The sequence below is a fragment of the Quercus robur genome, chromosome 5, assembly GCF_932294415.1.
Source record: "Quercus robur chromosome 5, dhQueRobu3.1, whole genome shotgun sequence".
NCBI classification, from domain to species: Eukaryota; Viridiplantae; Streptophyta; class Magnoliopsida; order Fagales; family Fagaceae; genus Quercus; species Quercus robur.
In genome coordinates, this window is record NC_065538.1 from 36,166,400 (window position 1) to 36,189,529 (window position 23,130).

The following is a 23,130-nucleotide window of genomic DNA, read 5'->3' on the forward strand; positions in this document are numbered from 1 at the left end:
TCTTATTATCATCACTTAGAATATGTCTTTTAATAGGAGTAGCCAACACTTGGACTCCACTACTTTGATTCAATATAACTTATTCAAAGGGTGGATAAGTTTGGTACACCTTCTCATGATTTTCTATCTTCGTCCATGACAATGTTTTCTCTATTACACTTATCTTTTTTTTATAATAGTCCAAAAAGTCAAAAAAACTAAAGTATGTCTGCAAGTCTATCACCATTTCAAAATATTTGGTTCTTAAATTATTCCTTTCTTGTTCATTATAATCTTCAAAAAACTGGTTTTTTCTATCAGTGTTCTCAAGTCTTAAGTAATCATGTTTTAGTAATTCCTTATCTAAAACAAATTCCTTAGATAAAACATTAATTCGTCTGTCATGATCTATGAATCCTAATATGTCTGTTTGAGTAGGAGAATCAGGTTGAGGTTGGGGCTGATAAAGGGCTTGATGAACATTAGGGGTCGGTTGTGTGGTTTCTATCAGATAATAGGTTGTTTCTGTCTGGGTTGGAGTTCTTTTGGTGTTTATAGGAGGAAGGTGTATAACAGGAGGAAGGTTTTGGGGAGGTAAAGGTCTAGAATCAAAAAGAGGTGTCCTAAAGGAGAAGGAGCTTATAGGGGTAAACACCATAGGGTTTTTCTGTCTAAAGAACTACTGGGTCTAATAAGGCTGTCAGTTTGTCTGTCATTATTATTGAAGGAAATAATAACTATATCGTTTTTCTTTTGGGCTATGAAAGCTAGCTCTGTGTTTTCTATCTTTGGTGTGGGAGTAATGGCCTCTAGTTGCCATTGTTCAAGAAGGTTTATGCCTTTCCATTGTATTTGTCGGGGTACACGAAGCCTACTATTTGGGGGTGAGGCTTGAAGAAGGAGAGTATGTCCTTTAGGAGATGGTTCTACCATGGATTGAGGGTCAAGGGTGGTTTTCATAAGCTTATAATAAACCCTATAAATAATAGCTAAAGGTTCTGAGCCTTCTTTCATATAATAACCATTTGTTTTTACATTCAAAGTTAAAGCATCCATAATATTTCTGTCAGATAGACTTAAAGCAAAATTAGAATAACAATTAAAATATACTAGTCCATTATGTAAACTTGTTTCCATCATTCCTACAAGTGAGTCATTAAATCTTAAATGTCTGTCATCTCTTAAGAAAAGTAAAACACTTGTGTTTAAAGCTTCTCTTGTTAATGGTTTTACAGCTACCTAAAGCAAGCCAACATGTAAAAAGGCATATTTTTCTCTATGTCGGTTAATTGAGTCTATTGAAAATAACTTAATTGTTACATATTCATTAAATAAAGAGTAAGTTCTTTCAACAATTTTTATAGTGTAGTCTGTAAAGAAGGATAATTTAGAAAATGAAGTCTGTCAGTAGATTTTATTAGCTTTTTCTATCAATATATTCCATTTATTCCATTCTAACTGTTAGGACATATGTGAATCATGTTAGGAACATATGTCAATATAGAATTGGCTAATCCTTTGACAAAATGCACTTTACTTGTAATTGGGTAGATCTAGGATTTGTTTAATACTTCAAGGAACAAGATTTCAAGTTCAAGTGTTAAAACCATGCAAATCTATCCAAGAAAACAAGTGAAGAAGTGCTGGATTTTAAATCTCAACAGCTAGTATCTATTGAGGTTTAAAGGGGTGTTCAAGCCCGATGCTCAACAGCTTCTCGACAAATAAGGTATCTATCGAGATTTATGAAAATCAATTTTTCAGATATGATTTCACTCCAATCTGTACATAGATGTTTGGGCTTTCTTTTCTCACAACCCTAAACATATATAAGGATTGTTTTAATGGCCGTTATAGCAGATGCAACTCAATGCAAAAGTTTTTCATAAGCATATTGTGAACTGGAGACATATGCCCTAGTTCATCTTTCTATTCAAGAAGCTGCTGTGTTTGTACACCGTAGGGTTTTGTAACCAAGGAGCTTCGTGATCTTCATCGTGTTGATGAACTAAAGAACTTTGCAGTCAACATCTTTCTCAAGTTGGTGAGTAAGCCGCGCACTGGGATCCGCACATCAAATTGGTTTGTCACGTACTGGGAGTCGTGCATTGAAAGGAGAGATTGTCATTATAGAACAAGTCCAATTAGGTATTGGAGTAAGGGTTCAACTGTAGGTTGGTGTAAGGTACTGGGATTCCTTTACTTGTAACCGTTTTTTGTGATAATAGTGAATTCTCGGAAGTTGTGACCTTAAAATCACCCAGTGGGGTTTTTTCCATGTAGATTTTCCCTATTCTTAAATAAATAATCGTATCAATTTATTTTCTACTGCATATTAACTTAGTTGGTGATTTGTTTGTGCTACCATGCTTATTGCATGCGAATTGAATTAACTAGTCGCTAACCCGTGCAATGCACGGGCTAGTTGTGAAAATATATATTTATAGACAATTGATGGTTAATAAGTATGAATAAATAAAAAATGAAATTGGATTATTTGTAAAAAAATAGCTTACCTAATTTAGTTAGGTAACCTCAATTCTAATTTGTTCAAAATTTATTTAGTGTTGGATCCCTTTATTAAATTCTAAATCGTTCTAATTAACATAGTTGAAGACTATATGTAACTCTTTTCTTATTCTTCTTCTTTCTTTTCTTTTCTTTTTCCTTTTTTTTTTTTTTTTTTTTTTTGATACCATAGAAAACAGTTACTAGACACAAGTTATATAGCATAAGATTTGGAGAGATCCAACAGTAATGGGTTGAATAATGAACAGCTAGAGAATTGAAGCTACTTCTAACACATTACACATGATAGTTTTTGGTACAAAAATGGTGTGAAAAGTTAAACCTTATTAAGTTAGAAAATGCAAGTCTGTCATCATAGGTTGTTCCTGCAATTTTGGTTAACTTCTTCCATTGCAAACCTATTCAATCCTTTTGCAATCACTGACAAACAAAATTAGTCTAAATCCAAGGTCTCTAGCTTTTATTGCAACCTCCATGATTGCATCCTAAAATGTTGCTGGGTAAGATGTTGACACACTGCTAGGTTGCCCCACTAATATTAGATCTCCCTTCAAGTCCTTTGCTTCATATGCATAGCCACTCTGTTTCAATTTCCTTTTCCTTCAACAAACTACTTTGATAATGAGTTGTCAATCCCTATTGGAGACATCTTTATGAGTTGGTATGCTGTGATCTTGATATTAGGACTGTCCATTTCTAAAGGCCTCATGGTACCTGCATACAAGAGATTTGGCAATGAGTGAGAACAACAATTATCAAATTTGGGGTCTTCCCATCATGAACCACTTGATTTCTATGGTTCCATAAGGACCATAGAATGGTAAAAAGAGATTGAAGATATAGGTCCTTTTCCTGATTGACTATATGTAACTATAAAAAGTAAAATTTTAAAATATAGATTAAAATGACAATGTAGAAAAATAGCTTTTCAAATGGTTATCTGTAGGAAATCCAAAGGGATGCAAATTAAATCACAATTAGCAACTTGCCCCATTGTCACTAAAGGATGCAAATCTTGAGAAGATTGTTATTTGTTAAAACTTTGAAAATAGATTACATTGATAATATGAGGCAGAAATTGTCACGCCCCGAACCCAACTATAAAGATAGGCACGTGACAACCGCCGCACACTTATATAGTAAACACCCTACAAGTGTGCAAGGCCTTCTTAGCAACTAAAAATTTATCCTCAAAAATTAAATCAAATAAATCCAAAATACCTCAACAATTTCTTTATAAAATAGATCTCCAATAATTTAATAGGAACAAAATCCAAACCTCATGTACATAATTCTAATAGGCCAATAAATACAAAACAATTAGAAACCATCCAATCCCAAAATCACTAAGCTTCTTTTCCTGCTCACAACACAACATCAAAACTCCCAAGACTCGCTATTCTTCACAATCTGAAACTCAATCCAAAGCCTATTCAAAAATCCTTGCAGTTTCCCAAGACCAATCCAATGTAAACCTTTTAGCAAACTAAATAAAGAATTTACTCCAAACAAGTTTGTCACTTAGATCCTTGGACCTCAAATCTCAATGCCATCCAACACCACAGAGACAACAAGGCAAAGATGTTTTACACGTGAAAAGACTAAATTCTTGGAAACCTTAAAATAATTGGTATTGGCTTCATCTTTTATCTATCAATAAGGAACCTTAATGACAAGTCAATACTGCCCAATAGTGGCCAACACACATCTAGTTACATTGCCCTCAATAAGAATCATGGAATAAAAGTGATGTGCTTTTAGTGGTAAAATTTTGCTTAATTGGACATATACTGGTTAGCTTCATAGATAGGAGAAAAGATGAGAGGGGGGGGGGGGGCAGGGGGGCGGGTGGATGGAAACTCCTCTTAGAAAATCTTTAGGCATAAAAAGCAAAATCCATAGGGTGGCTAGGGTTTACATGATACAATTAGGGTATAAATATTGCTAACTTCAATATCAAAAATTACTAAATTACCCTTAAAATAAATCTCCTTTTATTTATTTATTTATTTTTTTGGGAACCGGGTATTACAATCTCCTCCACTTAAAAGAATTCAGTCCTCTGAATTCATCATAAACTGAACCAATTTATCACGCTTCCACTGCGCTACTCTAAAGCCACAATTGTATCAATCAATACAAATTTATCACTCATCACCATAGTTCAAAACTATTTCACAACATATGCATAGACTTTTCCTTCCCAAGATTTGTGAAATAAATAAATAATTCCAAAGCAAATGGAGCCATGATGCTTTTGTTGCATAATACAAAGTACTATAAAATCTCTTACTCAATTACCTATAGTTTAAGATCAACCATATTACGAACAATATAAGATTCTTTAAAGATATACATATCTCCAGTCTAAATAGCTCTCTAAGTTCCTTTCAATATGAATAAAAGTTCCAATAACTGATTTTCCATCAATTATTAATTTCAACAAAATTCCAAGGCCTAATTAGTCTCCAAAAATTACAAGAAGGAAAATCCACAATTTTGAGATTCACCATAGACCATTGAATGCTAGCATCCATTTAATTTTATACCTCAAAATTAAGTAGTGCATCCAAAGTTCCAATCCTTCCTAAGTTCAAAACTAATTTACAACATATGCGTATATCACTATATCTTTTCTTCCTCAAGTTTTGTACGAAAAAGAAATTTCAAAATCTCCATAAATAATCAATTGAGCATTGATATAAGGCCTTTCATAGAACCTCTATCTTAACCATAATTTACCTTCTCAAATAAGCAACATTTATTCACCTTTATTCTCCAAATGATACTTGGGTTGGAACTCATTGAAGAGCTGGGTTCCTTATAATTACATTGCCTATTATGATAACAAATCTCTTAGTATAAATCGGCTAGAAGGGAATAGTCCATGAAGTATCTCGACCCTTCTTTTTTTTTTTTTTTTTTTACTTTGCAAATAATAGTCCCAGCATTCTAGAACTTAAGAGTACACTGCAATTTATAATCATTGACCATCTGCCAATATAAAACAAAAGGTACAACAATTGACTATAATTCAAATTGTAATAGTCTTTCAAAATAAACTCTCTTGCCATCCCAACTCCTTCAATATCCAATCAAAAATATGATTCACTAGTCCAATTCAGTACTACCATGTACTTGTGTTCTATCCACTTCATTTTCTATTGAGCCAATCCATTAACTCTTATCTATTAAGTTCAAAGAATTACATTTCTGCCATCAAAACTTATTTCCCCAGGATATTAAACAATCCTCTAAGTCCATAGAAAGAAATTGAGGACCTCAAACTTCTAAGTAACAGAACATGTCTCAAAAACATTTAGGGACTACCTCACACATAAATTAGGCTATGGTAATCCAGGTAGGTTAACAAGAACAATGATCCAAAAGAAGGTCGGTCCTTAACATTAGAATCCAAGGAAGTCCATCGATATATTACTGAATTCTTTAAACACCCTCAGAATTTATATAATAACATATAATATAATGTGAACTACAATAACCACAAATTAATTTTTCCTTTACACTACGAACTTTCCGTTAATTTCCTTACTCCATATTAACTAAAATGAAGGAATCATAGCTCTAACATCAAACCTTAACCCCTAAATAAAGTTCTGCAATTTCCAATTCCCTAAAAACACTCCAAATTTTGAATAGGGCATATAGTAAACTATCATTCAATAACTAAACCTATGAGAATCTCCTACAGATCAAACTAACCTCAGGTAGGTCGACTATATTAGGCAAAACTATCAAATGAGTTTTCAAAAGATCAGTCACAAAACAGCAAGAAGATTTCCTTTGCTTATTCTTTTCTCACTCTCTTCTCCTTTTAATAATAAGAAGAAGAAGTTTTAATAACCAATATGATCAATTACAAAATTTTCAAGAATAAAATACACCCACTTAATACTACTATAAGATCATAGTAGTATATCAATTAAAATCCTCCCTTTTGTATTTATAAGTTACGTATGCATAACTACATATACATAAATATCAAATCCTTCAAATATGACCTAACAAATCATCATATGATGGAACCTCATTTACACTTCTCATCAAGTCATCAAAAGAACACTATCTATGACCTAATAACCCTCATAAACAATAACTAGAATTGTAATGCCTAGGGCACAGATTTCATTCTAAATAAAAACCTAGCATAAAGCCTACAAGAACATAACCTGGCTTTGATACCATTATAATTGTCATGCCCCGAACCCAACTATAAAGATAGGCACGTGACAACCGCCGCACGCTTATATAGTAAACACCCTACAAGTGTGCAAGGCCTTCTTAGCAACTAAAAATTTATCCTCAAAAATTAAATCAAATAAATCCAAAATACCTCAACAATTTCTTTATAAAATAGATCTCCAATAATTTAATAGGAACATAGTCCAAACCTCATGTACATAATGCTAATAGGCCAATAAATACAAAACAATTAGAAGACCATCCAATCCCAAAATCACTAAGCTTCTTTTCCTACTCACAACACAACATCAAAACTCCCAAGACTTGCTATTCTTCACAATCTGAAACTCAATCCAAAGCCTATTCAAAAATTCTTGCAGTTTCCCAAGACCAATCCAATGTAAACCCTTTAGCAAACTAAATAAAGAATTTACTCCAAACAAGTTTGTCACTTAGATCCTTGGACCTCAAATCTCAATGTCATCCAACACCACAGAGACAACAAGGCAAAGATGCTTTACATGTGAAAAGACTAAATTCTTGGAAACCTTAAAATAATTGGTATTGGCTTCATCTTTTATCTATCAATAAGGAACCTTAATGACAAGTCAGTACTGCCCAATAGTGGCCAACACACATCTAGTTACATTGCCCTCAATAAGAATCATGGAATAAAAGTGATGTGCTTTTAGTGGTGAAATTTTGCTTAATTGGACATATACTGGTTGGCTTCTTAGATAGGAGAAAAGATGAGGAGGGAGGGGGGGAGGGTGGACGGCAACTCCTCTTAGAAAATCTTTAGGCGTAAAAAGCAAAATCCATAGGGTGGCTACGGTTTACATGATACAATTAGGATATAAATATTGCTAACTTCAATATCAGAAATTACTAAATTACCCCTAAAATAAATCTCCTTTTATTTATTTATTTATTTGGAACCGGGTATTACAGAAATAATTCAATAACCTACAATAGAACATTAATTATTCAATAACTGAAAATATACTTGCATTTGTTTATAGTAAAAATAAAATAAAAAATAATAATAAAAAGGAGGAAAAGAAGAACAGTTATGAAAATTTTCAATTTATAACTGACAATACTACTTTGGAAATGAACTCATTATCTCAAGTCTCAACCAAAGAAAAAAAAAATGAAACTTAGAAACTCATATGGTCTATATAGATTTAATACTTCAGTTTAGCACATGACATATGCAACAATGATAATTGACAATTATCAATGGTATACTTAGGCTTCCCAAGCATTAGTGGTATACTTTTTCCTTATTCCCATATCTACATCAAATTGGCTGAAAACACAAACATGAATTCTACTTGATGCAAATGCGTTGCAAAAAATATTAATGATAAATACACACACACACACACACACACTCTTGATACACTAAACCATGATCACAAAGTACTGGGACTAGACCATGATTTCTCTCTAGCACAACAAATTCATAGGAGTCACATAAGAGGAAATCAAGACTGAACATGGTGGCTCGGCATTTAAGAGAACCTCTATAAGAGATGTTAGCAAATTTAATTTTTACTAAATTGGAATTGAAAATTATAGGAGAAACATTAGTATATACATAAAGTACAATATTGCAAATAGAACTCAATTTAGAAATTGCTTTTGGCTCAATTGACAATTTACCAAAAAGAATAACTTGCCTTGATTCACTCTATCAGCCATAATATCTTTAGTCGAATAACATACTACATATCCTTGTCTTTCTCTATTAATCTTTTTATGTGACTAAGCATTTGTAGTAGTTGCAATACCTCAAATTCAAAATATATATGATAAATCATTGTTAGATGCTTCTGCAACCTAAAACCATGTTATCACCCAACTAACCTAACATTCTAAATCCATCATTAATAGAATTAATTATTGGTCAACCAACTGCAAAGGGGGGAGGTTTCTCAACAACAACAACCAAAAAAAAAAAAAACCCTACAAAGAAGGAGAGATTATTATCAAAAGCAAATACATGTTGGCCCAATTTCTAAAATGGGATGCTCAATTTATTTGTAATCTTCATCTCAATTGAACATAGATCATAATTTTTTCAAACACCTGAAAAATGTATTGATTTGTAAACACAAATTGACTAATGGAATTGTAATGATTCATTTATAATTATTTTCAGCCTCCTTGAAGCTTCCAATATACATAATACATCCTCTATGGAAAAATGCACTTACTAATATATTCTTATTAATCTGTCAATATGATTATCTTCTCAATAATTTAAAATATACACCTAAAGAAGTCATACCTCGAAAATGCACTTTTCTGAACCTTCAATCCAAGTGACACAAATGCATCAACAATTATTTAAGATTTAATCCAATAATTAGCATGCATTCATATATATGAAAGCTATGAATCAGTGCTTTACTGAAAAAGTAAACTATCAATATCATATCCAATATTATTTATTTGTAAGAAAGACAAACAGTTTAATCACAAAATAAATAAATAGTAAAATTGGTATATGGGATGGGAGAGTAAGAATTTCTATTAGACTTAGAGTGTGCAATAGTGTAAGTGTCCAATCGTATCATACTTAAATGTAAAATTGCCTACTCACTATCCATTTATATGAGGAGGAAGAGCCCATTGTCAGAAGAGTAGAAAAATACTGAAGAAGTAAACATCTATCTCAATTTGATAGGAAAACACAAACCTGAGATTCACCTTTCAATCAAAAATATGAATATAAACAAAATATATAAATATATGTATGCTGGAGTTCATCTAACCACTGGTTGATATGGTCAAAGGTAGTCGGGCAAATGAGATCTTATGAACTAAGAAGAGATCACAGACCCCCTAAAAGAACATGTTATGAAGATCAAAATTTCTAATCTCACCCTACACGTGCATTTGGATTGCAATTAAAATTATAAATTACTTCACTATTTAGCTTATTTTTGCTACTATTCATGAGTCTCACTGTACTTTTTTTTACTATTTGTAAGTCCTACTATACTATTTCAACTAATTTTTATATTTATCTATAGTATTTTCAGTAACAGATTTTCAATTTCAGCAAAATAAGTAATATCCATGAAGCCCTACATATGTGGGGAAGCAATTAAAAAAGAGACAAAGACATAAAAAAGATAATAATGCTACAAAACATTTTATTTTACAATTATTGCAAAACTAAAAACTAGCGAAGAAGAAGGGACATTTATGAAAAAAAAATAAATAAAAAAGTAAAAAAAAAATGATAGATGATGGGACCCAATTGGATGGTGAAGAGACAACTGTAAACATAAAATCGTCCACCAAAAATGCTAGAAATCTGAACCGTTAAAAACTGTGTGGTCCCCCGTCCGTGTAATAATTGTCTTAACAAATTATCTTCTTCTTGGAGCTAACAAACATACAACAAATTATCTTCTTCATAAAAGACTTAGACTTTAATTTATCCGACAACAACAAAACTCTCTCTCTCTCTCTCTTTGCTGTACTTGTTCAATGGCAAACCAAAATCATGAGAATCGGGAAAGGAAGAAGGTGGAGGATGGAGCTTTGGTAGGGTTCTCTCCGGTCTCTTCCCCTCGGATTTTTTGGAAATCCCGAAAGAGATCTTCATCAGGTACCCATTTTTCTTTCATTAATTTTTATTATTTTTCCCTTGTTAGCTACTTAAATTCTATATATTTATATTCTCAATCAGTTTAGAATTTCAAACTCATCACCTAATCTACCTACCAGTCCCTTTGTCCCAATACTTGGGTTAATTTTCATAATACATAGAACTTGTTGCTTGGTGTAGCTTTCTTACTATAACTATTTTGGTAAATCATGATCAGATCATATATCCTTTGGTTTCTATGTGCATATGAAGCTAATCCTTTAATTGAATTATTATTATTAGTATTAAAGAATTCATCTACTTCTACTTCTGCTTCTGCTTCTACTTCTATCACCATTGTAATTATACGCCTGCCTGCGCGTGTTTGTTGAAGAGAGAGAGAGATAGAGATGATATATTAACACAAGCTAGAATTAATCAAGTGATGATCGGGATATTACAAATTTTACTATATAATTTTTGCTTAAAAATAAAGACTTCCAAATATTTATTTTTTCATTTCAGTTTGTAATTGTTATTTTAGTAAAATTTGTAATATTTTCCGAAACAATATTCATACTAATAATTTTTTTTTTTTTTTTTTGACAATAATTGAATTATCAGGCTTTAATTGGATAGATGATTTTAACAACCTTTTAACAAATTGTCACCTCAAAATGTTAAATAGAAATATTTTATATATGAAAATTGTTTATAAGATTCGAGTTGCTGACTTTGCCCCTACGTTACTTGAATTGAAACTCACCAAATACACACTCTCTCTCTCTCTTATTATTATAACGGAATATTTATTTCTTTCTTTCTTTCCGTACACTCTTTTCTTGCGGTAGTTATAAGCGATGGGCTGTTTAAACAAGCTCTCATGGTATCCTCAGTTTTCTTTTATATATATATATTCTAGGTTGTTTATGTATTTGCGCCAAAACCCAATTGCCTATTTTATTGATCTTTTCTTTTGCTAGGATATTATAAAATACTAATACTAACTTTGAAATTTGAATAGCTTCTTCATCTTTAAAATAAATAAATATTTTGTTTATGTATTTGCTAGGATATTATTTATTTATTTATAAATAAATAATTATCGGTCTTTATAATATTTTTGGAGATTTATGAGTTATGAATGAAGGTACCTAGGAATATTCTCAACCCAATATATATATATATATACATGGGTTTGGCTTACCTCTATTACTTTTTTAACTAGACATGTCTTTTTATTTTAAATATACAATAGCAAGTGGTAATGGGTTTTAATGTCCTCTTTTTATTTAGTTAGTGAATGATGTAGCAATTTCTCATTAAAACAAAAGGGGATTTCAGTTAAAAAGGTATTGGAGATAAGCCAAACCCTGTATATATAACCTTAATTTTTGTGAGGCACGTGATCTGCTATATATTTTGTGGCTGGGAAGTTCACCAACTATATTATATAAAAGATCATTTTTTATGGTTATGGTGTATATATATTGGAGAAAACTTGATTTATATATTATAGATAACATTGTTAGGCCACAATTTAACCTTGTGTGAATTAAGAAATTCAACAAAGAATTTTAATCAATCCTAAAAAAATAAAAAATTGAACTAAAACTATCGAGTTAGAAAATTGATTAATTCTTCTCGACTTTATGTCTAACTTGAAAAAAACAAAACCCTACTTCTCTTTGCTCCACACTCACCTTTTATGTCTCCTGCATATGACACTTTTCTTTGCCTGTTTTCTCCTTATTTTCTTGAAAGAACCCTTCTCCAAACCACATATAAAACTCTCTTACTCTATTTTTATAATGAACCCCAGCCTTTCTACGGCTTTTCTCCATATTCTTTTTGAATAATGACTCCTGAACTTGGCAACCTCATCATTAGTTGGGAAAATATTCTGTGTGGGCTGAACCTTGGGGACTTCTGTGAACCCAACAACCTCTCAAAGTCCCAAAATAGCTTAGGAAGACTTCAATTAGAGGAAAACCACTGTGTTATATGGAGCCTATAAGTTTGGGTTCAATAATGTTATAATAATTCCTCGATTTTTTTATACTTTTTCTTCATATGGCCTTCCACTTACTCATGTATACCTAACTGACATTGCTCTCTTAAAATTTAAACCCCTTTCTCTCATAGGTCCTAATCCTTTTTGTCTAATAGTCATCTAGTTATTCATTACAGTTGCAACTTTTTTTTTTATATAATAAAAATAATAAGAAACATTTTCCACTTCTAGTAGGGAAACATAACTAACCAATGCAGGGGTGGAACTAGGTGTTAGCTTGGTGGTCCATGCTCCCCACCCTCCCCTCCCCTCCCCTCCCCTAATTTAAATACACACACATTTTGAAAGGTTTAGCTTGCAAACATAAGAGATGCCCCTCCCCCCCACCCCCCCAAAAATAAAAAAAAATTTCAAAGGTCTTTTATTTTATTTTATTTTATTTTAATAAAAAGAATGAGCAATTGGTTCACTGGCTATAAAGATAAGTTCTTTTTCTTTTTTGTCAATTTTCATTTTTTATTGTAAAATATTTGCAAAAACTTTGGATCATTCGTGGCTTTGAAGATATTAATGAGCATTTTTTGTTTTGAAATCAAGGGATAAAAGTGTCATACCAAGTGTGTGTTTTCACTTTTCTTGAGAAGTAAAAGTGCTCTAGCCTATGTGCTCTGCCTTAACTAGGACACGGACTAGAAAGAATTTTTAATAAAATAACAGAAAAAAAAAAAGGATAAATAAAGCTTGAATTTATAAGTTGTGCCTATCTAGCATGCTGTTTTTGGAAACTATTCACAACGATCCTTTCAGAAAACCATGCCACTTTTGTTTGTTTTGGTAATCTGTTAGGAGCATTGCTAGCCATAGTTGTTGCAGTTATGCAACAACAGAGGTTGGGGCCAATGAGAATGTAACATGTGCAAAGTGGTCTTTGTTGGTCTTGTGCTCTATATGACAATAAATCTCAAATATTTAATTGGTGGCATGTCCTAATTGGTCACATTTTTCATTGAACACAATTGCGATATGGCCAGTACTCCCCTTGATCTCAGTTCAGTAACAAGACCTAATAAGTTCTGGAGATGAGGATTGCATAAGCTGTGGTGTCCACAATTAATTTATTTCTTTATTGTTTTTAACGTATATTAATTATTTACCTGTTTTCTTCGTTTAGCATATGTATAGGCTGATTTCTTTTGTAACATAAATTTCCTAATGGTAATATTATGTTGTCTTTGTAAATATTTCCATTCCCAGGTGCTGAACCTTTTGGAGTTCACTCTTAACACACAATTGTATAAGTAAATGATTTGTATTTGGCACCAGAGTGCCCTTGCAAGTCAACACCAAATTCCTTGGAACAAAAGATAGGATTCCCAACTATTATTATTTAATTTTTAATTTCTTGGATAATATTTTTAAAAACATGTCACTTTTTGCTCTATATATTTATTGGAGTTGTTCATGAAAGAACACCCGTAACTCTTACTTACCAAAAAATAAAAAACTGTACCTATTAACTTACAAAAAAAAAAAAGGCAATGTACAGACTATGCATATTTTGAAATGTCCACACTAAATGGTTCACAAACATTTAACACCATTTCTTTTCTGTGCACCCTTAAGTAATTGCAATAGAAGCTACTGAAAAATGAAAAATTTTAAAAATTTATTGCATAGTCTAAAGCAAAATGAATAATTGGGGGACTAGGAAATGATGGAATGCAATCATAGATCTCTTAAAACATGTCAGGTTGTGTTTGGACAATTTATGAAATGTAGTTTTATTGGCAATTTCCTTTTAGCTTTATTTAACTCACTTTTGATGCATTTATTATAAAGTAAATGCACTTAAAACATGAAATTTATAAAATAAGAAGTGAAATGCCACTAAATACAAGTCTAGTTTATATCCAAGGTCTCCATCCAAGGGAGAAAATAAGCGCTGCTTGCTACTTTTTGATCAGAAAGGGTGTTGTGTTCCATATAGTGATCCAGTGAATGGCCCTTTATTGGATAACATGAAATGGGTTGATCCAGTTTTTAATTTTTAACTTCTTTTTTGACTTAAAGACATGGTCATTATATGAATGTTGGGCATCAAGTTTCACCTTTAAATGCCCCGAAAACTAGAGTGGATCTTTTAGTATTGATTATTACTTATCTGCTGTTTTGCCTGATTAGACCTTGGTACTTGTTATTTAGCATAGTGCAATTGCCTAATTAGCCAAATTTATGTTGGATGCACTCTCCATTCTCCACCCATGTATTAAATGATTTTTCTTAATATTTGCTATGCTGGAATTGAAGAAATGGCATGGTGGAACTATGGCCTCCCTATTGTGTTTGATACTATGCTAGTGTATAGATATGCAGCGTCTCTAAGTTTGTTGGAACTACAATAGTAACTTGTTTCCAACAGCTAGCTCAATGAATATAGACAAGGTAACAGAAGATACTGCTGATGAAACACCCAACAAACAGGAAGAACCTCTGATTGAAGAGAAGGCGCAGGACTCTACTGAAAGTTCTATGATCTCTGAGCGTCGAAAGGCCTTGTTTGAACCATTAGAACCAATAACGAATATAAATGGCCGACGACCATCAGCTGAATCCTTACTCCCTCCACCTGACTTTGACTCCACAAACTATCCCAAAGGCTGGCTGATTGGAAAGAAAAGAAAGCTAGTCAATGTGGATGTTGTTGAGAGCATGCGGAGGATTGCTGTGCAGGAAATGAACAGAAAGGTTCTATTTCAAACCTCTCTCCTCAGCAACACATGCACACGCACCAACAAACACACACAGTGATGGGGTTGCAATACAAACGTGAACCATATTTTGGTTATACATGCAGGACAGGGAAATTGATGGCCTAAATCAGCAATTGGAAGAGGATGGCCAATGCCTAGAACATCTGCAACTTCAACTTCTGCAAGAACGAAGCAAGCGTGCAGAGGTCGAGAGAGAAAATGCAGTGCTACAAGATCAGATATCTATGTTGATGAACATGTTACATGATAACGAGTCCATGGGAGAAGAAGGCCCAGATGAAGGCTCAGATGAACCATAGTGGTGGTTTGTTCGGTCGTTTGTTTGTTTGTTTGTTTGTTTATTCTTTTTGTAGAAAGTTTCTAAAAAGTTGAAATCAACCATTCAAAACATAGGTTTTATATATATAATTGCACAGGTTGGTACTGCTAGTGCATTGGAGATGAATACTCTTTGTTCGTAATTGTTCCATTAGCATATATTATGAAGTACATATTATAGCAATTCATTTATTAGAGCATCACGATTAGTTCAACAAAGTTCTAGTTAATTTTTTGCTAGAAAGTCCTTTTTCGATTATAGCTGCCCACCTTATTTTTGTGATATACTCCCAAACAAAAACTATATATATTTTTTATATAATTTAAATATTCTTCTATATTTTTTTTACCAATGGTCATATGCTTTCTCAAATTTTCACAAATATGAATACCTTATTTTCGTCACCTTGTTCTCACTCTAGAGCTATTTCTTCATCAACTCAATCAAAACCTATACACCCAGTGGCAACATCATCCCCAAACTTCCAAAAGCAAAACTTGAATCAAATCATCAAATGTATTTGTTAGTTAAATTAATAAGTGGAAAGCCCCAAACAAAGATCCAAACTGAAGAATCGTAAGTGTAGGGATTATCCCAAAAACACAGCCCAACAGAGTGAAATTTACACCACCTGCACAACCTAACAGAGTTAAATTTACCTGCCCAAACTGCAACACGAACAAATTTGGTAGTGGTTACAACGATATCAATGAGAAAAAGTGCTAAAAGATTAGTGGTGTTGATCTTCAACGGCGAGCAGTGCAGGTAATATCCCCATTGGAATACAAGAACACTCTCGTTGGCACTCAACACCCTAGCCAACATCCCTGGCTTTGTCGCCATTGGAATACCCCTTTGATCTGTTATTGGCATCAGTGGCTTCTACGGCAGCAAGCTAGGCTTCAAGGAAGTAGCAGTGGCTGTCCCAGAAGTGAGAGAGAGAGAGAGAGAGAACAATGGGGAGCAAATAAAAATTGGGTCAGTAATTATTTAGCAAAGATACAATGTTCAGCACTCAGCTTTCAAAAGATTTGTTAAGTTGCCAGCAAGTTCGTTGGAGGCCAAAAAAATGGGTTTGGCTACCCAAATATTACATGGCTATATCAGATGCACTATAAAAATACAGATACAACAGAATTCGCCAACATATATTCACGAGGTAATACAGAAAATGTACAGACATCACCCTCACCATATGATCAAGTCAGGATTCTGTCTAAAGTTAATTTTTTACCTAAGCTTTACAAGTTTCAGCAAACACAACCTAGATTACAGAGGAAATAACGCTTCACACTTAAAACAAGATTAGTTGAGGACCACTATCTAGAATGATTATGAGAATCTTCTGGCAAGCTAAACCAAAACCGAGGGAGAGAGGCTATCCTTGGAAGATTTAGAAGCAGCTCTGCAAATGAGTCCTTCCTCGACATTGCTGGTGCTTGCTTACAGCCAGAACCATCATTGGACTCACCATCACCCTCTGCAGGATTACTTTCATTTGTTGATGCAGCAAAAGCTTCACCCATGTTCTGATCACTGTTTATATCAATATTTTCATCACATTTGGCCTGCAAATTTTGTGAAGTTGAAGGATCCTTCGGCAGAAGGCAGCAAAGAGAATTGACCCTACACATGAGGGACTGCTCGTCAGAAGCTGATGTTGATTGACTGTCGCTTAACAAGATCTGGGTAACCTCCTCCAGAATGTCCCTTCCACGTTTGTTGCCAGAAAAGATGGGTCTATCATTTGCCATTTGTTCTGAAATGCAATGTCCAAAGTGGCTCACTAGATCACTCATAGACATCGATGGATGAAGCACAGGCACTTTAATTTGTTCTAAATTGCTGAGAAACTTTGAATCTTTGTCTGCAATACTCCTCATTTCTTCAATTTTATTAGCATCCATCACTATATATTAAAATAAGACACTAGTTAGAAGATCTAGAACAATAACAAGGTAGTGTCTATAACAAGGTACTCTCAATATGGTTCAATTTTATCAAGTAACCATCAGGAACTTGATCAATAATAACATAACATGGTAAACAAAAGTGTTATACATTATTATGGAATAAAGTATTAGCACACAATAACACTATATGGCAAAATAACAAATGCATGCCTTAATGATGTGACACGACAAGATGCCAAGGCATGTGACAGGATGAGTTGGCACATGTGGGGGCTAAATTCAAGGGATGCATGGAATCAATTGGCCAAGTATAGCATGAATAAATAAGGAACAAGGCAATTTGTCAACTTGATATATATATATATATATATAAATTTTTATGACGGGAATCTCTTCAAGGTAGGACCTTTTGGACTCACCCCCTGTCAATTAAACCCCAGATGCATGACCTGCCCACAAAAACCATGAGTTGGGTAATCTTAGAACTCGATTCTAGGACCTTAAGGGAGCATAACCCAAGGCCTACCAATCAAGTTAACCTGTGTGGACCCAACATGTAACAAATTAATTTAGCATGTGCTTAAATTTTGGTAGTTAGATAGGCACGTGTTCAAATTAAAGAATGTGTTTGAAATGTGTAAACCTGTAATTAGTTTCACATTGTATTGTATTTTAGCATGTGATAAATATGGAAGTTAAAATCTAACAAATCAATTATGGATGATGATCATCATAAGGTCATCATAACTAATTCCCTAAGCTATAAATTGCTAACTAAGCATAAGCCTTCTAAAATTGAGATTTTAATAAATGAGTTTGAGATTTCCTTTGAGAATAGATAGAAGTTGAGCCTCTCCCCCTCTCCAGAAAAATCATTCTTTCTTGAACGCATCATCATTCTATTTCTCTTGCAGACTTGCACCAATAATCACAAACATTCACAGACCATCTGCAACCAATCTTCTAAGCCTATGTCCCACCACTAGAGTGAGAGGGAACATCAATAACTTCTATCAATCTTACTATCATACCGTCATGGAATGTTTTCTAGTCATACAAACCAAACATCACCAAAGAAACTCTTACCTCATCTAGCTACAAACTTGCACTAATTTTGCTTGCTTTATTATTATTATTTTTTTTGATAAGTATCTTGCATTTTTTATTTTCTTATCCAGCATATGATTTTCTGCATTTCCTACACAACAGAAAGCATCATGTAGACCTTGCTTTTCATATCTTGAAAGAAACACGATATTACATTCCTGAATTTTCTTTGAACCCAAAACTTAACAACAGTACTATAACTTAATTAAGAATATTCTTTGAAACTAAAACATAAAAATAGTACTATAAAGAGTTAGAACTTTTTTCACTGCAAGCTACTAGCAAGCCTTGCTACCTTCCACCTAGAACAGCACTAAGGCACACTTAGCTACCAGCATAATCATGTCATGTCTTTTAGAATTAATGAATGGTGAGAAAATATTTTTGGCACATTACATGAGATAATAGAAAAATGGCATATCCTTAATTGGTCTCTAAGATTGCGCCAATGAACTCTAGCTCTACTGGCACTCCCTCACACAAGAATGGGTAGAAGGTGAATTTTATTAATTTTTTTTTTTTTTGAGAAGATATGAGTTCAAAACATTTGAGGTACGTATGTAACTTACCAATAAAAAAGTCAAAAATGAAAAGAAAAAGAGGGAAAAAAAATTTTAGCTTTCAATAGATTCACCTAAGTGCCTGGGAGTAATAATACTATCAGATAGCTTGTTTTCATATCCCCTTTCTAATAAGGTTTCCTTCAGATTTGTCATCCCTTGGAACACACCAATCACCAATGGCTAGATGCAGTTCCATCATGTCTGTCATTGGTATCAACCCATACATCCAATGTCTAAGAAATCTGTCGAGTTTTGCTGAAATTATACAATGTAAATTTGTTAAACCATTATTAATTTACTCTACAAGCCTTTCCCTTCTCATTGAAAAAAATTTGGAAGGCCAAGGTCCCATGAAAAGTGGCATTCTTAGCGTGGATTAAGCCCTTAGGAAAATCCTGACAATTAATAACCTTCAAAAGACATATTTTGATAGTTGATTAGTGTTGTGTGTGTAGAGGTAGCGGTGTGACTGTTGATCACCTGCTTCTTCATTGTTCTATGACAACATATTTATTGTCCTTTGTTTTCACTCTCCAAGATTAGCTTGGGTGATGCCAAAATCTGTGTATGATATGTTGGAGAGTTGGCAAAGATTGTACAAAGAAATAGGGGGTCCTTAATGGTGTTGAGTGACCTGCTCATGTTATCAAAGAGCAAATCGTTGTTTGATTGGATGCTTGCTCTAGGCAACATCCCTTTGATGCCTTTTGTTGATTTTATTGACTCTTTGTGAGTTGTATTCATTGAAAATAATTTGTCCGCATATTATTATGTGTCATTTTCTTGTCCTTTTTATATTTAAAAAAAAAAACAAAACAAATAGAGTCCACACAAATTCAGCCTTTAACCTAATCACAGAATAACAGAATTATCCTTGTCACTGAAGATGAGAAGCTTTACAGCTATTAGCACAGGAACAATTTTATAAGGTTGCATTTGAATTTGAGGATTTATAGTCAATGAATTTCAAGGATAATTATTGGTACAAATTGTTTGATAAGAATTTCAACAGCACAAGATGAATTAAACTTTTTTTGAGGATTTTTCTCCCACAAAAACACTAGTAATCCCATCAACAACAACCAAAAAAAAAAAACACTTGTAATGTTATGAGTTTGGAATAACATCTTATATACTTGTTTCAAATCCACATATTGATAAAACTGAAATTCATTAACAGAAAATGTCTCTCTCTCTCTCTCTCTCTCTCTCTCTCTCTCTCTCTCTCTCTCTCTCAAAACCTTATTCAAGTCATTTGGACTAGAAACTAAATCCAAATCTTATATTTCCATTGAAATGAAACATAAAAATATTAAATGAAGGATATGCATTTATCATCATATCATATTCTAGTTTAAAGAGAGACGAGTATGTGTTATTTAGCTATAACCATATCAACTATTACTTTCACTTCCCAGGAACACAATTTTACCTGAACTAGGTGAAGGAGTTTCCTCAATATAATTTTCTGGGGCTCTAGCAATGAAGTCCTGCTCATTTGTTGAGAATGATGATTGAGCTCCAGATGGTGATGCCACAGCCCCCAACGAAGTCTCTTCACTTTTCATATCAGAGCCATATTCATTTGGCTCCTCAAACCCAGCAACATTGGATTCAAAATATGGACATTCTAACACAATTTCTGGTAGTTGACTTAAAAAGCTGAGACGAGGGTCACACTGAATAAGCTTTTCGAAGTGCTTGTCTAACATCCCTTGTGGGCACTGTAGAAAATGTCGCCTGTGACAATATCAAAAACCGCAGCAGCATCACATATTTAGAATCTTAATGATACAACACAGAAGTGATTCATGCTCTTGATTAGTTGCAGTCTAAAATGCAAGTTACAACTCTGTGTTTGGATCAATTTAGATATTGGCCCCTGATATTTAATAAGTTTAATCCTAGTCTCTTACATTTGGCACCATTTTTATTTATTTATTTATTTTAAATCTCGTCCTGTCTATTCCCAGTAATTACATGAAACCTAAAATTCTAATTAACCCTACAATCTCTACAGCTGGTCTAATTAAAAACACACTGTAAGGTTGAATTTAATCAACCATCTTGTTGACTTTATTCCGTACCAAATTTACTTGTAATTTAGCAATTGGTAACCCTGTGTTTAGGTGGGAATCATGTAAGTGTAGTGTGTGAGAGAGTGTAAAGAAATGCTCAAGACTGTACAATGAAACAGGGATTCGCGGCTGGATCTCGCGGGTGGCTCATGACTTGCAAGTTGCCAGAAAATGCACACGAGTGAAGCATGTAGAGAAACTGAACTGTCATGCTAGCTGTAGCACTACAGGACAAAAAGTCTAGACTGACTATTCAATTAACTCGCGACTTAGACTCGTGACTCAATCAAGCCGCCAGTCCACTCTGTTATGGAAAAACTGACTCTTCGCATTCCTTTCTCACTCCAGTATAAATACCCCTTATACCCACGAAATATTGAGAGCTTTCAGAGAGAATTTTGAGAGAAAAACCCTAGAAAAAAATAAGATTGACTCATCCACAATCTTTACATAGTGACTCTTCAAATTCCTCAACTCTCACCCTCTCTATTGTTACATCCTTGAGAGGTTCTTTAACCAAATCATTTTCTCATCTTATCCATATCTGTGAGAAGGTTTTTTGGTGCTTTGGGAAGCAGTTCGAAAGGAACTAATTCATATTGGTTGATGTTATGGGTTATAGTGAAATCCGGTAAGCTAAAGAAGAAATAAGTTCGGCATAACCTCGTTAGAATAGAAGCTTAGAGGGCTTAGGTACACTAGGTAGATTAGGTTTAGAGGGTTTTCTGCTGTTCATGTATCCCAACTACATTCTTTAGTGAATTATTTACCGCTTGGAGGGCAGCAGAGAGGTATTACGTCAAGAGCTTCGGTTTCCTCTTCTATAACACATCGTTGTGTTGTCCTTGTGTTTGCATCTCTCTTCTCTTAATCTTTGTCATTTAATTTCTGCTATGGATGTGATTTTATTTGGTTTAGATTATTTATAAATTCTGTCATATGCTTATGTTCATATTCCGCACATTAATTATTTGATAATAAGCTTGAATGGATAATTTGGAAATTGGGGGTCTAAAAGTTCATAGTGTATTATACACATTTTGAACATTCACACACCATATCATTTAGGAAGTAATTGTAATTCCCAGTGAATCATACATCAAAGAAGATAATGATGAAGGAAGAAAGATATATGATCTGCTCTAAATGTAATGTAAAATATAAACACGCAATCATAGGTTTGGGTCAAATAATAATAAAATATTGTAAGTTTAATAAAAATGAAGTACCTATAAACGCTTGCTTGACCACCTGTAAAATCCGAGGATGCCTGCCATAAGGTGTGCTTCCTAGGTTGTGGATTTGTCTCCCTAAAGAAAAGGGGCCTTCTAGACAGCTGAGTCAAACAAACAAATAAACAAACAAAGAACATGAATCTAGCTACAATCATAATCTAAATTTTTAAAAAAAAATGGAATTTTTTGAATTTACCACAACATCCAAAGTTCCCGGTCCATCATCTGGATAGATTGCTTTGATAGCCACAATATCCGACCACTGTATTTCAATCTTATTCTTAAGACTGCCATCAAGGACTTCCCACACCAGCTTATGCTTTGCAAAGTAACATTTTGCCACCAACTCTCCTTCGTACTTCGACTTATACTACAAAATAGAATAGAAAGTCAACAACAAGCATAATCCAGGCAACATGAATATAAATTTATATACCTCCCATGTCCCGATTCTAAGAAGTGAAGCCAAAAAGTTCGAAGCCTTGAGCTTATCATTATTATTGTTGTTGTTGTTGTTGTTGTGGGTGTTTTGATGAGAAAGCAGCCTGATTTGGATTAAATCCAAAAGGGAGGGGCTCTTTCGGAGATGCAAACCAAGTGGGCTTAGCTCATCATCAAAGGGATTGTACATTTCCTTTTGTCGCAGAGATTGATGCTCGTGCTTGTGCTTGTGCTTGTGCTTGTGCTTGGATCGCTTGTTAAATTCTAAGGAGGATTTTTCAACTTCTTCTAATACCGCCTTCTTCATTAACTCAACCATCGATTCTTTCTTTCTTTCTTTCTTTTCTTTTCTTTTCTTTTTTTTCTTAAAA

The 23,130-nt window shown here is 33.5% G+C and overlaps 2 protein-coding genes across 6 annotated transcripts; one reads left to right on the forward strand and one right to left on the reverse strand.

Annotated features, from left to right (window-relative positions):
• The first annotated feature begins 10,117 nt into the window (after positions 1-10,117).
• LOC126725867 (protein HEADING DATE REPRESSOR 1) lies at positions 10,118-15,548 on the forward strand. 5 transcript variants are annotated; one of them, XM_050430860.1, is made up of 3 exons: positions 10,118-10,339; positions 14,770-15,077; positions 15,187-15,548. In XM_050430860.1, exons 1-3 carry the CDS (start codon positions 10,219-10,221, stop codon positions 15,400-15,402), a joined length of 645 nt encoding a protein of 214 aa, XP_050286817.1. In that variant the 5' UTR covers positions 10,118-10,218; the 3' UTR covers positions 15,403-15,548. The 5 variants fall into 5 exon arrangements, with proteins under 5 accessions (XP_050286817.1, XP_050286816.1, XP_050286819.1 ...); XM_050430859.1 differs by having other exon boundaries at positions 10,126-10,339; positions 14,752-15,077; XM_050430862.1 differs by having other exon boundaries at positions 10,191-10,339; positions 14,698-15,077.
• A 948-nt stretch (positions 15,549-16,496) lies between these two features.
• On the reverse strand, positions 16,497-23,130 carry LOC126725866 (uncharacterized). The gene is made up of 5 exons (XM_050430858.1): positions 22,755-23,130; positions 22,515-22,688; positions 22,313-22,419; positions 20,438-20,745; positions 16,497-17,331 (listed from the first exon to the last, which is right to left on the reverse strand). The coding sequence occupies exons 1-5, from the start codon at positions 23,076-23,078 to the stop codon at positions 16,742-16,744; spliced, it is 1,503 nt and encodes a 500-aa protein (XP_050286815.1). The 5' UTR covers positions 23,079-23,130; the 3' UTR covers positions 16,497-16,741.